Source organism: Pomacea canaliculata, linkage group LG6, assembly GCF_003073045.1.
Source record: "Pomacea canaliculata isolate SZHN2017 linkage group LG6, ASM307304v1, whole genome shotgun sequence".
NCBI lineage: Eukaryota > Metazoa > Mollusca > Gastropoda > Architaenioglossa > Ampullariidae > Pomacea > Pomacea canaliculata.
This window is the reverse complement of record NC_037595.1, coordinates 4,305,736-4,322,490: the sequence shown is the minus strand read 5'-3', so window position 1 is coordinate 4,322,490 and position 16,755 is coordinate 4,305,736. Positions and strand designations below refer to the sequence as shown.

General features: G+C 36.1%; 2 protein-coding genes across 2 annotated transcripts; one reads left to right on the top strand and one right to left on the bottom strand.

The window, feature by feature from the left end:
* Window positions 1-151: 151 nt before the first annotated feature.
* On the top strand, window positions 152-13,294 carry LOC112565522 (cytochrome b-245 heavy chain-like). Its single transcript, XM_025240972.1, is given in 17 exon segments — window positions 152-362; window positions 1,078-1,173; window positions 1,430-1,540; window positions 1,938-2,022; window positions 3,149-3,288; window positions 3,817-3,917; window positions 4,684-4,764; window positions 5,503-5,623; window positions 7,573-7,665; window positions 9,072-9,206; window positions 9,367-9,485; window positions 9,840-9,876; window positions 10,021-10,103; window positions 10,463-10,478; window positions 10,480-10,656; window positions 11,096-11,223; window positions 11,507-13,294. Coding segments are annotated over 16 exon segments (1,635 nt in total). The 5' UTR covers window positions 152-362; window positions 1,078-1,086; the 3' UTR covers window positions 11,628-13,294.
* Window positions 13,295-13,474: 180 nt separating this feature from the next.
* On the bottom strand, window positions 13,475-16,632 carry LOC112565523. The gene has a single exon (XM_025240973.1). The coding sequence runs from the start codon at window positions 16,572-16,574 to the stop codon at window positions 15,621-15,623; it is 954 nt and encodes a 317-aa protein (XP_025096758.1). The 5' UTR covers window positions 16,575-16,632; the 3' UTR covers window positions 13,475-15,620.
* Between the last annotated feature and the right edge of the window lie 123 nt (window positions 16,633-16,755).

Here is a 16,755-nt window from a genome sequence, read left to right as displayed (position 1 = left end):
TCGGGCTGCCGTTTCCCTACTAGTCAGCGGGAAAATATGAAACAAAATTTGCACCAAATAAAAATTAATTATTTGTTTTAAAATTATATTAAGTTTTTATTTTAGACTTATGACATCATAAAGGAAATTTTTATGGTGAAAAGGGATTCTACTGTTTTTACATGGCCAAGGGGATTGCAGTGTGTTTTCCGGTGTTGTTGACGCCCTCGATTCTTTAGATGGATCTTTTGCGGATATTTTACACAGGCACAGGTTAAAAAGGGGGACTTGAATTGCATCTTAAGAGTTTTTATGCTGAATATGTGGTGGAAGTTCCATGGCGAAACTTTGCAGTGAACGAAGGTCCTAAGTGGGTAGTGGTGGTAAGTTTGTAAACAAGTCACGATCAATTAAAACCTGTACACGTACAGTACTGTATGACACTTCAGTCCTTTCACCACTCAGAGGAAGCGGACGGTCTGTCTCTGTCACTGTCGGACTGTCTGAGTGTCTGTCTGCCTCTCACTCACACACACAATGTTCCAGTCATGTTCAACCTTTTCTATAATTTGTCCTAAGCACTGATTAAGATCCATTAATTTTGTTTATTATGTAAGCAACAGAATTAAGCGAGACCTTTAAGAAATCAGAAAAGAGATGTAAAAAGTGTCAAAGTGATTATGGAGAATCCAATGGCTAAAAAGCAGACATAAACACTTTTTTCCAGTACTCACAATCCGTGAGTCAAATAGCGTGGTCATATGACTAATTCTATGTCTTATATATATATATGCTCTTAAACTATCAACATTTGACTGTGAACTAAAATGTGCATATATAAATGAAACTGTCTCTGTTGTTCAAATCTACTGTAGCTCTGCTGTTGCTGGCCATTACAAAAGGGGTGAAGCAGTAGATTTTATAGTTATGTATTTAGTGTTAGATTAGGGGTAGGGTTTATGGTTAGGATATCAGCTGGGCAAAGCTTATGGCATGACTTCACATGATTTCCTTAAAATATCTCCTGCTCTGCCATTTATTTTTTTATATGGCTGAAGACGGAAGGCTATAATAAATTTGTTACTTTTTATTTTTCAGGGAGCATGGATGATTATCAATATTGGTCTCTTTGTTGGTACATTTTTCCAGTACAAAAATGGTATAGGCTACTTTTATCTGCGTGAACTGGTTGGTGTGAGTATAACATTGTTGCCCATTGAATCTTTAAAATAACTATTCATTATATCATACTGTCCATTTTATCACCTGTAATCCTTGCTATCATTGTGCTCTTTAACAGTGGACTGAACAGGAGTGATAGTTTGGTAGAGAGAGAGATCGAGTGCAAGTGTTGTCTTATCAGCATACTTGCTTGTGTTGGATATGTTGGAGTTGCAGGAAATGTGCTGAAAGACTTTTGAAGGACATTGATAAGCTTGCTGTTTTGCAGGATTCCCTTTCCTGGGCACGTGCCAGTGCAGCCTGCCTGAACTTCAACTGCATGCTAGTGCTTCTTCCTGTTTGCCGTAATCTTGTATCATACATTCGAGGGGCATGTTCGGTATATCAAATTTTCTGTCATTTATTCATTTAACAATACACATTTCCAATTAGTCTTCACCTTATTCTGTTTTCTCCTTAAAGACCTACCTGAATGGTGACACATATCATGCTCTAAAGAGTCTTTTCACACAACCTATGTGATTTGGTCATCAAAAATTAGGAAAATGATCTTACCAATCTTTTACCAACTTTAACCATAAAATGTTTTTTTTTCTTTATACTTTTATACCACATGAGTTATTTAAGCCATTTTGAAACTGTTAGTTTTGAGAAATAATAAGTTTCTCTACTTTCATTTTTAATAAAAATGTTCAAATCACGCACAACTGTCAGAAAAGACAAATAAGTAACTTTGACTAGACCTATATGTAATATTCAAAAATTTTGTTTGACAGTGCTGTCACAACCATGTTCGGCGTACTCTGGACAAGGGGATTACCTACCATAAATATATTGCGTACATGATCTGTCTGCATACAAGTAAGGTTTACCTAAGAGCAGTTAATTTATCAGATTTATTGTGGTGTTTCTTCTTTTTAAGGTGTGATGGTGTTTTATTGGCTGTAATGTTACAGTAGGCCCTACTTTTATTCTTTACCATTTTATGTGGCGAAAAATAAATTCTATCATAAATTATTTGGCTTCCTTCAGGTATCAAAAAGTACACCCCTAAATCCTTTAAATTATTTTTCCCTTCTCTCCCTTAAAGGCCAACCCATGTACAACATTTTTTTTCTTTAATAAAAATTCCCAAACTGCACTTATAAACAAGCCAGAGATCTATATATAGAGATCTCATAGCAATGGCATTTGTACCCAATATCTTTAGGAAATGACAATGAGTAAAACTAACTCCATCTGAGTGTTGAAGAGAATGTTCAGCAATAGCACATTGTGTCATGATCTGTTTTCCTTCACTGAGGTGGTTTTCCTTCACTGGGGATTGCATCTTGTCTCTTCAAATTCAGCTCATGCAGTTGACACTATTCTTAGAAATAGAATTTTTAGAAATACCGCCCTTTCATTGCTTTGCGGGTGTTGGCGTTTAGCGAGGATCAGTTTGGCTACAATAGCTACTTGTGTCATTGGTAATCAATTTGTCTTTTAGGTCTGGGATGATTTGAGTTTTTGGTCTTGGGACAAAATGGTCTTACCTGAGATGAAATGAACACAGCTGGGATGAATTGACTTAGGCTGTGGGGTGATATGAGGTTTAATAAGTCATAAAGTAAGAAATTAGAAACTCAGAATAATAGCAGTTGATCAACTTTTTTTTTTATCAGTAGCATAATCTTACCGGCTGAAGAACAAGTAACAATACGTGTTTTATAAATTAGTAATTTGAAAAGTTGTAAGCATCAATTTTGACTGCCCATATACTTGCCCAGATAGATGTTTTTCTTGTGAGTTATTTGGTAAGGAGTCTATTTTGCCGTAAAATCTCACAAAATAGAAAAATTAAAAGTGAGAAGTGAGATTCCTCTTCCTCCATCAATTATATTGTGGTGCCTGGAAAGTGGATACATAATGATTTAAAAAAACACTATTTTTTATTTATTTTGATTTTTTTCACTCTCTCTTTCCAATTGTTTATTGTATTTTGCAGTTATACATGTTGCTGCTCACTATTTTAATTTTGAGCGCCTGTTGGAGTCACATTCTGCTGACAACATCAAAGGAATTTTAAGTCGCTGGCCCACTTCACCTAATGGTTCCTGGGTCAATCCAATCCGTACAGCAAACACGGTAAACTTCTATGCTAATTTCAGCAAACTTCCATGGCTTATCTTCAAGGGGCAAATAATAGAAAAATGATAGGAAAGAACAAAAGAAGAAATACAACTATTATAATTGCTGTAGGCTTTAACAAAAATGAAATCAAGCTCTACTTTGAAAGAAGTGAAAATAGAAAATCTTTGGAAATCATGTTTGTTAATAATTATTTTGCTCCAGATCATGTCTTAGGTAATGACTGAAACTTTGCTTAACTTCTAGATTTTTGTGTCTGAGATGTGAATTGTACAAAGAATCAAATTGTTCTGTTTTTCTGTTTATGAAAATGTTGGAAGAAGGGGAGTAAACATTGGTGTCTCTTTCTAGGCAGATTTGCTTCCTGGTCCATCTTTTCTCTTGCTGCATTTTCCCCTTTCATTTTGTTTTGTCCCAGTTATCAGCTATCAACGTGGCTCTTCTAGATACATTTATGTAGATAAATTTCCTTTCTACTTGCAGGGATGCATGTATACATTTTTTTTATAGACATGTATTTTGCAGGATCCTTCCCGGGAATTATTTAAGACTGTGTCAGGTGTTACTGGTGTTGTTATTACCCTTTGTCTTGTTCTCATAATGTCTTCATCAACAGAAATTATCAGGTATTTATTTTGACTTGCTATTTTTATTTATTATTCAAAGCATGTAAAGATTTTGAAAAGTGTTGCATATTACAACTCCTAATTTCATTATCTGAATTTTGCATCAATCATGCATCACATATTTTTGTTTCTATTTTTCTTTGTAAGGGAAGAAACTTGGCATTGTTTTTTTTTTTTGTTTGTTTGCTTTTGTTTTGCTTTTTTGCATGGTAGTGTGAAATACTTTTGACAGTACATATATTTTAATATCTTGCGAATATAGCTCTTTGCTTTGTGACAATTATGAAATCTTGGAGTTACTATGAAACTTAAATTTCAGTTTTTACAATAATTTTGGGTCTCTTAATGAATGAACCAGCATCATTGTCAATGATTGTATGCACAGAAATGTTTCTTGTAGATTCTCAGTCTTTAGTGTTTATCAGAATATTAAATATGAAGAGGTGAGGACTGCTAACTCTGATGATGAGTAATTGGTTAGAACTAGTTGTAGCCCATAAACTATCAATAGCCTTCTTGTCTAACAAAGTTGATAAAGAAAATTTTAGATTTCGCTAGATGAAGTGTGTGTGTGTAATTATGTGCCAACTTTATGGTTCCCAGTCACTTAATCCCCAGACACTTCATCCCCGACACTTCATCCCCGACACTTCAAGACTTTTAATCCCCAGTTATGAAGTGTCAACGTCGGGGATGAAGTGTCGGGGATGAAGTGTCTTTCCAACTTTATATCATTTAACACTACCGATTTTTTTTTTATCCCCAGACGCTCATACTTTGAAGTGTTTTGGTACACCCACCACTTGTTCATTATTTTTTTTATTGGTTTTGTCATCCATGGAGTTGAGTGAGTACACAGTGGTAAAATTACTTATGATTTCATTACTTTATTCATTTTTCAAGTTGACTGTTAGATAGCATTCAGTGCTGGAATCCTAATTAAAAAACAAAAAAAAATTAAAGACAGCATTATTTCTGAGTGATACAAGAAAGTATTTATTTAATGACATCATAATTCTAATATAGATCCAATAAAAACAGGCAACACAAAGACTAACATTTAAGATAACAATTTTCAAAGATTTCTTTGGATATTTTAATGTATTTTTTCATGGTGTAGCCTCAAAATCTCTTTAGTGAGAATGTGTAGCTGCTCCCAAAAGCAATATTTCCCAATTTATATCAGTCAGAAGCTTACATTTAAATTATACTACCAAAATTATTCCACATTTATGTATTTTTAGATTTATATTCCTTTGCTAAACAATCCCACTAGATTTTATGCCAAGTAACAGTAAATGTTTTAACACTCAAACAAGCAAAGGCAGAGATAGCAGGGAAGGAGATTAACAAAATAAAAAGTGCATCTTCGTAGACAACCATTTCCTGAAATATTTAAGCTAACATAATCAAAGTAGAAGGAGAACTTGTCTGTGAAACACTCCTGACAGAGATTTACTGTTAAAAAGCATTGATATCAGTATATTTTAATACACATCTCAATAGATATACATGTATTATCTCAGCATTGTCTTTGATTTATACTTCTGTCAATTTTGAGTAATTTTGTTGGCGTTTTTTCCAGGAGAATCATCCATCAACAAAGCAATACAGATGAACACAACCCAGAGAAATGTTCACTACAAACAGAAACCTGGGGCAAGCTGCCTTGTCCAGACCCTGAGTTCATTGGCTCAGGACCCTTTGTAAGAAACCAACTTTGAATAGATATACTCTAAAATTTAATGTTTTAAATGGCACTAGTTATGGTATATTATTTCTTAAATTTTTCGTATATTTTCATCTGCATCTTTTCTGGTCCTAAACACATTTAAGAGTTAGAATTTAGTGGTCATCTTGTCTTGGAATATTTGGGAAAGGAATATGGCTTTTGAGGTTTTATTTTCACTAGTTTATAGTAAAAAGTTAAAGAATAAATGTCGTTACCTGACCTTTTCAGGTGGTTGGGGAGTGAGTTATTAGAAACAGCACTTTTCTATGGGTCAGCTTGTCATGAACTCTGGGGAATGAGCACACGAAGATGGTCATAGGTTGCAATTGCCGCTGCCTTGGGTTAATCACACTCTCACCACCCCTTCCAACTTGGGCCGACATTTACGTGTACACGCACACTTACACTAAATTGCTAATTATACTTTAATTGACTCTGAGCCCCCAGCGTGCATCCCCAATAACAAACACAGGCAGTTTAATGTAAAAGAAGAGGGCCCTCCGATGTTGCTGACATCCAAAGAAACCGTTGATGTCACTCTGTTGATCATAGCGGCGCCCTTCACAAGCGCAGAACTCTAGCACTGCCGTGTGCCACCACGTGTCTGTCTCATCCCTCTAGGTCGGACTGCTGTCTCAAGCTTAACAGTGCCTAACAAGGACGAACACTTATCTACCAGCCTCAGCCTCTACTGTTTGCGACCAAACAGCTACTGGTGATGAAATGTTGTGCACCTATTGAGTTAGTTTAGCTGGAGCAGTCATGATTCCAAGACAGACTCTCGGTGGAGAATTCGAATAGCCTTGAACAGATCTGTGTTACAAACTTCCTCCCCGAAAGCCCAGTGCTAAGACTGCGATTCTTCACTGATCACAATGCCCAATCCTCATCCTCTCTCATGATTGGTCAAGCTTACTACACACTTACTTCCAACCATTCTGCTACCTAGCTACTCCGGACAGGTGGTCACTTTGACTTACCCTTCCCAGCACTCCACCCCCTTCTGTCCCCCTTCTTACTAGTAACACAGTCTGCGACTGTGGCGCCATCCTGTCTGGCTTCCTATTCACTACCTGTGTCCAGTGTGTGGCAATAACAACCAACGCTGTTGTCCTGCTCTAGGTATACCGCAGCCTTACAATTAACAGGCGTATTCTGACCGCTGCTCTCCCCTTCTCTGAGAGATCTCTTGTAGCGACAACTGCCGTCCTGCATTCCGACCGAACCCTGCACTATGTCCATTGCGACATAAGTCAGTCCGCAGCTCACAGGCCCACTGATTCCTGGGGAGATAAACGGTGGTGGGACTTCTTGGGTTTTTGTCCATCTGACAGTCCAGTACCGCCAAAGGCCGACTACTGTGTCACCGCCACAACACCATCTCAACCGCTCATTCCCACAGTTACCCATCCCACCTCCTTACAGTTTGTTTACTAGCGCATCCGCTTGACTGGTGGAGGGAGCAGAAGTGCTGCACCAACACTATAGCCCTATTCCTAGTTATCATATGACAGCTTTATGTGAGGGCATTGCCCATATCCTTTCCATTACTGCCCTACCGTCCCCAACTCTTTAAGGAATCAGGTACCCTTTCCCATCAGCTGGGTTGACTGGTTTGCTGCTATGTGGATATATAATCAAACAAGCATACCTTTCAGTTTAGACACTAGCATTTAAACCACTCGGATATCCATTTCCATATTACATTTATTTTAAATGTTTATTCACAAAATGGGCAATCTAAAGTAGACATTTAAGTAATTTGTCTTAATTCATGGATTCATTTAATCAAAATATCAGCAGAGTAAAGCAACTTGAACCAGAGTATATGATCACCACACTAATCAAAATATTATATAGTGTAACATAATGAGTAAGACTGTCATTGAAAGTTTCTCATGTTCTAATGTTTCATTTTTGCAGAGCTGGGCTTGGGTACTGGGTCCTTTCATCTTATACACTGTTGAACGTGTAATTCGCCTGTATAGGAGCTTACAGCGAGTGGTCATCACGAAGGTACAGTACCAACATTTGCACTCTGCATTGGTGATAGCAGTCTTATGTCCATCATTTTGCTAAATATTAGGATTAATTATTTATAAGTGCATGATTAATAACAATATGTGGTGTTTTCAAATGAAAATACTTCCAATCCTTTAAAAGTGTGGTTACTGTAGGATGTAAAAGTAGGTGACCTACATGGTACAGTAAAACCTCTGTATTAAGACTCACTAAAATCCACCAAAATCAGATTGTAACTATGAAAGGGAAATCAACCAGCCTGCTTTCATTCTATGAACTATAACTATGGACACCTATAAATTCAAATTTATTTATTTAACTGTTGAAATAAAGTTTTTAAAAACCTTATTGTAATGGTTTTCTTTGTTGTTTTTTTGTTTTTTGTTTTTTTGCTCTGTGAAGTTTATTCTGTCATTGTGTTTGACTGAAGATTTATAGTGGAACTAGTTCCGACAATATTCCTGATTGTCATGGATTGGTTCATGAGAAGAACAACATCTAACAGCAACATGGGCGTTCAGTGATCCTTTGCCAAGCAACTTGAGGATCTCGACTTTGCGGATGACATCAGTCTGTTGTCCCACAACCAACAATACACACAGAAAAAGCTCACTTGGCTCTTAGAAGAAGCAGCGATGACTGACCTGACAATCAACATCAAGAAGACGGAAGCAATGCAGGTCAACAACATGCAAGAAGCCACACTCCAACTACATGGAAATTTATTACAGAGGCTGACTGTTTTACCTACCTTGGCAGCATAGCATAGAGGGAGGTGCAGATGAAGATGTAAGAAGTCAAATAAATAAGGCCAGGCCACATCCTGCAACCTATCTGGAACTCCAAGGCTTTATCTCTACACACCAAGATCTGCATCTTTAATGCAAATGTAACATAACCCTGGTGCAGGGTTGGGAGACCCAGACAAACATGGAGGAGATCAGTCCACAGCAAGTCAGAGGCAACTGGCATGACATGGACCCAACTGGGAACGGACACCCAGAACAAGATCTGATGGGGTGGTGTAGCTGCAGCCCCATGCTCCGCTGGGGGCATAAAAGAATAATAATAAGAAGGTGATAGATATGCCTGGAGCAACATGATCTGAGTCACAATGATCCGTGACCCAATGAAGCAAGCAATCTCTGTACTTAATTTATTTACATGGCTTCTGCAGAAAATTGTAATATAGGGTAAATGGTCAACCAAAAGCAGTCTGTTTTAAAATGTCCTAATAGAGATGGTGTTTGTATAGAAAATATGGTGAAACATTTTTGGTTCATAACTAAGAGGAGTCATAGTAGGGAAGGTCTTAATAAGGAGGTTTTACATTACATGTATTAACTGCACAGAGTTTAAAGTATGAATCTTTGATTAACTATTTTGGTTTCATCTCATAGGTCATCAGTCATCCATCTCGAGTTTTTGAACTGCAGATGAAGAGGAAAGGGTTCTTTGCACGCCCAGGACAGTATATTTTTTTGCACTGCCCAAGCATTTCCCAGCTTGAGTGGCATCCTTTCACTCTGACCTCGGTAAGGAAATTTTTAACTCCTTGCACATTACAGGACTGCTTTTTCTTCACTTTTAAACACCAATAAATTAAGGCTTTAATATAGACAAGGACAGTCGTATTGCTTGATTTGAAGGGACAAAAAGTGTGAGTGAAAATCATTGAGACCACATTCATGTCAGGCACCACATGAGGATCATTTCTCAGTGCACATCCGCAGAGTAGGAGACTGGACAGAGGAACTGGCCAAAGCTTGTCATGTAGATGAGGGTGAATTTCAGGAGGCTTCAAAAATGCCCAGGTGAGACTGCAGCATGTCTTTTTATTCCAGCATTTAATGGTACAAATGTTTTATCATCAAGGGACATAAATCCAAGATCAAATACATTTTTCATTAACTTTTGAGATCCTTCTGTAGAAAGTAGCAGTTGCTTCTCAAAATACTCATTGTCTTGAAAGATTCATATGCTTTTAATAGCTTTGATGATAATGTAAGAAGTTATTAAGACATTAACTCAATTTTAAATAATGGCTGATTTTGAAATCCTCAGTTTCTATTGTATTTTCTTGTACTTCCTTTCTTTCCTTCCTTTTTTTTTTTTTTATAAGCTAGCCTATAAATCATTTCATTTTGTTTTTACCTTTTCCACTAAAGGTTAGCATTGGATGGACCTTTTGGAACATCATCTGAGGTAAATGCATGTAGTTTTCAAGTTATAATTTACGTTTGAGATTTGAAATATTTTCCGAAATCATGGTTTTTGTTGTTGATAGCTATGTAAAGGGATTTTTATTTATGAGTTTTTTTTTCATGTTTTTGAACATTTGCTTTGCAGGATTTTATGGATTATGATGTGACTGTGTTAATTGGTGCTGGAATAGGTGTCACACCTTTTGCATCTATTCTCAAGCATATTTGGTTGGTAAACATTTTGAATGTTACCGTGGTTTTGTGAATTAAAAATGCACAAACATCATAAATATCTTTTGATCTGAAGGTTAATGAAATTGCTTTAAGTTTTGTTTAGTTTTTGTAGGATTAATCTTGTGCATTCCATATGTACGTAAGAAAAATACTTACATATAAACAGCATTAACTTTCATAGATTGCTTGACCACATATACTGAAAACTGCGTCTACTCAGCAGATGAGCAAGAAACCTCAAAACTGTAAAAGTTAATTGTGAGCTGGAATATTTGTATTTAAAATGCGAAATGTAGAGCTGCAAAAATTTAATTTCCCTTATCAGCAATTCCCTTATTGAATTTTTTTTTCAGGAATGTATACTGTGATCCCAAAATGCAATATGCCACTGAAGCATGTTTACCTTTTTTGGGTCTGCCCAGATATGCATGCTTTTGAGTGGTTTCGACAGCTTCTGCAATCTCTTGAGAGCCAAATGTCAGAACAGGGCAACCATAACTTCATGTCTCATAGCATTTACCTTACAAGAGGCTGGGATTCACAACAGGTAATAACACAACTTCATCATTGAAACATATATGGCAGGATAAAATTCATCAGCCATTTGAGTATTATTTTGAGAAATATATTTTCTCCTATATTAAAATATTTTGAAATGTTTCAGTGAGTGACAAACTAAATGTTCATGAATTAAAAACGTGCACAGAGCTTCAATCTGAGACATCAGCAAGAATAGAGAGGTTATAGGGTAATTTTTTAGGTTATAGTGGGGAATAAGTAAGCTCCTCTGCTTAAATATTTTGAAATGCTCAAGCGAGTTCCACACTAAATCAAAATGATGTTTGATAAGCGGCTGCTAATAGATCATTCATATGTAATGTAACTTAAATTTATTTCATGTTTGATTGGTAGAAGGGTTTCTCCATCTTCTAAGAAGATTCAGAAATTTCAGCATTATGATAAGGGGATACTTCATTCTGATGCAGGCCAAGAACATAATGTTGCATGACCGAGAATCAGGGCTGGACCCCATCACAGGGCTACAACAGAAGACACACTATGGTCGTCCTCAGTGGGATCGTATTTTTACTTCTCTGGCAGAAGCACATCCACAGTAATAGCATCTTTTTTCTATCGGTTCCAATTTGCTTTGAAAAAGAAATACTAAAAACTAATTGTTATATTTTGTGATGGTATATGGCAGGTATAATTGTAGCTGTCTCAAGTAGCAATAGCATGGCCTTTTTTAGTGCTCATATTTGCTGCCAGTAATTATTATTCCTAATAGAATTTTCCATCCATTTGGAAACAATTCTTTCTCAGAATAAAAGCAGCCTCAATGAATACAGCTTTAGTCTTTTGATTTTCTTTTAATGCGTGCATGGGTTGCTTTTCAGATCCAAAATTGGAGTATTTTTCTGCGGACCAGGTGAGCTGTCAACTGTTTTACATAAACTGTGCAACAGGCATTCCACCATCCAAGGAGCAACTTTCTACTACAACAAGGAACACTTTTAATGGTCTTCTGCAGTCTTTACAGGTTGCATATTGGTATTGTGGGGTTCACGCTGCTGGAAATTTTATGACAAGAATGCATTTAAGGATTTAGTAGTGATCCACACAAAGGAAACAGTGACTGCTTTTATTTACATATTCTTTTTCTTCCATTTTTACAAAGTGTTTAAAAAATAGACATTCTCACCCTTTCCACAAAGGAATTTGTATTTTAGATACAATCCTTGTTTCATAAATAAAAAATAGTCTTAAAAAGATTAAGAATGACAATGAAGAAATCACTGGTGCCTTTACATAGTTTGTTTTTCCCTTTTTTATTTCACATAAAATATGGAAATGCTGCAATCTTGTCAGTGGATGCTTGTTTTTAAGACTTCTTGTGTTAAAGAATGCTGTTTGACCAGCGCATGAACTGTTAATATCACATTGGCACCACACACAAAATGTGGGGGGCTGGTCTCTAGGCTTAATGGCTTTAAGGTCAGTTGTGTGTGATTTCAGATAGGTCCGCTTTTGTCTATTAGCAGTGGAAATGTTGGTAGTTGTGGACAGAAGTTTCTTGACAACTCTTTTGAGTCACATGGTTGCAGAGCAGATTTGAAAACTATGCATTGGAAATTTTGGACAGCTAAAAATGGCAGACAGAAAACTTGGATCAGGTGCTGAATAAAATGGGATAGAAAAAAAGTACAACTAAAAACTTTTACTAACAGTTCTAAAATTGTTTTTTTGCAGATTTATCCTTATAAAATAGAGAAAATTTGTACAGATGGAAATCTCATATAATAGCTAGTCAGAAGAAACTGTTCAACTCCTCGCCATGCCCAATGTTGTGTGTCATTTTGTAATTTATAACATTTTTACAAACTTTTTGAAAATAGATGTCTATAGGCAACAGAGCTAATATTTTTTCATGATAATGCAGTATAAATAGGTAAGATATGAGTGTATGCCATTAGATTATTAGAACTATGGTCAAGGTGAAGTTTTCAGAAGCATTGTCATCAAATAAATTGATTCTTCAGAAAGGAATCAAGTTTTCTGCTTACTTCTATTAACCAATAGAAGTGATAGCTATCTTTATAATTTAGATGTGCTTGGGTATATTTCAATGCAATATTTCTTTAAAACAAAATTAGACTCCTTTAAGTTTTTTCATCATGAAGGTTTCCCGCCCTACCAACTTTAGGAATTTATTGTATATTTTACAGATGTTTGGAAAAATTGCTGTTATCTAGTGGTATAACCTCATCTTGCATTTATTCTATGTAAGGTCTGTGTGGTTATGTGCTTGTTTAGACTAGGTAGCTGCTATGGAACACCAAAGGAAGGAAGATCTCAATCTGCCTTAAATAAGATCTTACCTTTTTGTTACAAAATTATAATAAATGAAAAGATCTGTTGCTGCAACATTTCATAAAAATCCTATCTAAAGGGCAAAGTTGAGCAGGGAACTTGTACTCAAGCTCTCTGAGGCTGTTCAGATATTTGCTACATTTTTTCAAGTCATGACTGCACAGTTATGTTTATATGATATATGTTGTCTGTCTTGCTTATAAAAATAACATTTGTTTTTTTGTTTTGTTTATTCCTTGTTCCTCCTCAAGGAGCCTAGGGCCGCAAAAAATAACATTTATGTAAATAAAATAAGATTTTTATTTTTTCTAAAATACTTTCATTGTTGCTCTGCATGTTTGAGAGAATGTACATTTACTTCATAAAATAGGAAAAAAATGAAAATGCAAAGATCTGAGAGACAAATATGAATGATTAATTTTGTTAGGCCTTTGGGCCCATTCAAAAAGATTGGCATTCAACATATTACAGGAGAAAATACATAATACACAACAAATGAAAAATATCTTTAATGTAGCATGGCATTTCTTTCCTTTGTCACTTAATATAAAGACTTGGCAAGGTTAGTATTATTTCATTTTTTGTAGACATAAGCCTCTGTAGTTTAAAGCTATTTGGTCTAATGTAATACATTTTGGGAATGAAACATTTTTTAGATCTATCAGATACGGACAGCACAAGATAAAATGAAACTCATCTTCATCGTTGTTACGCATAGGGCACATCTTATATTATTGACCGAAAAAGATCTGAGAGAACCTAGAGACAGCTCTTTTCCCTTGAAAACTAGGTGAAGTAAAACCCTGAAAGCTAACATATTATAACTACAATAAATGTATATATCTTAAGGGGTAAACAGTGATTCAGAATAAGAAAAGCTGGCACAAGGAAAGAAGACATAGTCCTGAGCCAGAACTAGAGGCATGCAAGTCTCATCCAAAAACCTGCAAGAAATATCCAGTGTACACAGAAGTGATTTTAATACAAAACATAATCAGATAAATAAAAGTTGACTAAATGCATGTAATATATTACTCAAGAACATGGATGCATTTGTTAGTAAAAAGGTAAGGGATAAAGTGAAGAGTTATGCCCAGTATGCTGATATTAAATCCCTAGAAATAGGTATTTGGCCTGAAAAGTTAAAGTCTACATAAGTGTTAGCACTATTTAACAAAAACAGTTTAATAAAGACCCAGGTAACTAAAGGCCACTTAGTTTGATATGCATACTATATAAGGTACTTGACATTTGTCAGAGATGCAATTGTGAATTTTTACTAAATTTATACTATTCGCTATCAACATGGTTTCAAGGAAAGAAAAAGGTCATCTTACACAACTAGAAGCTGTGGGAGACTTAACTTCAATGCTAGATAATGGTTATACTTGGATTTTAGAAAGGCATTCAATATAGGGTTAGTACCACATGAAAAATAGTAAGCTAAAGAAACTATGGAACAGCTTCATGCAAGTATCCGGCAGCCTATGGAACAGGAGGAAATTTACTTACAAGGATTTGCATTTTTTTTTAACTGGTAGAAAACAAGATGTTAGGAGCTGAAAACTTTAATAAAGTATGTGTTCAACAAAATCCCCTATGGCAGAATTCTTTGTCCAATCTTATTTACGGTGTTTTTCAACAATTTACAAAAAAAAAAGTTAACAGTGTCATGCACAGTAGAAATTGGTCAAAAGCCTATAAAAACTCACTCTTTCTCCTTTGCTTTGACAACAGAAGTGGACTAAATGGACACTTGAAACAAATTCTGAGCAGGAGAACCGATAAAAAAAAATCCACCCCCAGGCTACACCAACCAATGTAAACCTATTGTATTCTTTGACTTTTTGAAGATGGGTGACTTTTCTGCAAAACTAAAGTAAAAGCTATCCACTTGTGACAGGTAAAGGGACAAATTTTGTCCATAAGATATCTGCAATAAATATCCACATTTAGTAGGTGTCTGCTGATCAAAAGGTGGTTTTGTGTTGAAAACTAATCCATGAAGACCAAAAGTGTCCAGACATTGGAAAAGTGTCCAGACACTTTCTCTCTGATGACATTCATCCACCTATGCTGATAAATAAGTAACAAGTGTTTGTAAATATTCGATGAACAGTATGCAGAAGGATTATAACAGCAACCATTTGATATCAAGGCAGGTAATGTTAAATAAGAAAAAAAAAACTAAACAACTGAATACACATACCTCAGATACATTTGTGACTGTCTTATCAATGCTTTTCTTTATTTGTTTTTAAGAAATTTTCACTACAAAACTATCAGCAACATTTTATTTCAGTCAATGTTCATCTTTTGAGTAAGATCTTGAATAATGATCATGTCTTGTGGGTGCCCGTACTCTCACCGATGTCCTACCCTTTGTATGCTGCTGGCGCTCCTCTGAATCATCTCTTCTGGTCTTGTCTTTAGGTCTGTCATTAGAGAAATGTTTTCTAGAATGATCACCCTGGCTTCTTGATTCTTGGCTCCCAGACTGGTCATATCTAGAGGTCAGCTTCTCTCCATCACCACTTCTGTTAGTTTGCACATCATACTTAGGTCTGCTCTTTTGTTGGGGAGGATACATATCCTCTCTGGATGAAATGGCTTTGTGGTGACCTGTGGTCTCTCTCCTGTCTATTCTTGATTGTTTAATGTCCACTTCAGGAGAATAATAGTGTCTTGAGGAATGTTTGTGTTTTCAGTTGAGCATTCTTGAGAAGATAGTGGAACAGAAGACTTATGGCTGGAATGCCTACCAAACTGGCTGTCTCTAGTATCTTGTAGTTTTAATGAAAATGATTGATCAGCTTTTCTGCTTTGAGGAGACATATATGGTTGGTGGACAGCTGCTCGGATAGTTTCTGCATGGCGTGGCTGCTCACCTGAGGCAGATGCAAGTTGTTTGAGATAAACCTCTCTCACACCTGAATGTAAAGTTTGTTCTTGCTCTGGCTCTGTAGTATTATACGCCATCTGTTTTAAAATATCCTGAATATTACTATCGCTTTTTGACTTGATTGCTTCTGAATCTTTGCCTCGCTGCTCTGCAGCACCGTCATTTGTATTAAGTTGTGAAGCTGAAACACATCCTTTGTGCATGTCAGAAGCACCAGTCAATGTGTTTATGTCTTTCAAACCATAGATTTGCGCATTCACATCAGCATTTCCAGCAACAAAGGTGTGATGAGTGCCACTTAACTTACCACAAAATACACCACCCCGTCCTCTGCTTGATCCCCGGCTTCTACCTTGCCTCCGTGGTTTCAGAAACTCTTTACGTCCTTGAAACTGTACATTAAATCTACTTATCGTCTGCTGCATAGCTTGTATCATGTTTATGTCGTCAGGCACAAAGACCATACGAATTTTTCTTCCTTGGATAAAAAGATTTTGAAAAAATTTTCGTCGGTCGCCAAATGTCAGCACACAATTCCGCATGGTAACACTCATTGCAGACGAAACAGTCTCAATAATCCCTTTAACAGATGAATCATTTCTAAGCTCTATTTCCGTCTCAACGCCTTCTAGCGATTTTAAAAGACAGCACAGAGTCCTCGTGTAGAAAAACTTTTCTCTCGAGCTAGTCATTTTGTGGTAAGTTTCTTAAGAGTAGCCTCCCTGTGACTTCTGCGCTTAAGTCATTTACAAAAAGCATACATAAACTGGCCGCATTTACACATTACTAAATAATTTTTATAATAATTTACCTTGTATACTATTATTAACACAACCTTTGAGAGCGTTTTACGAAAGGAGTGATATTTCACTT

What these genes read in the sequence shown, in the direction of transcription:
- LOC112565523 (XM_025240973.1), bottom strand. Translation starts at nt 16,574, where the DNA reads ATGACTAGCTCGAGAGAAAAGTTTTTCTACACGAGGACTCTGTGCTGT.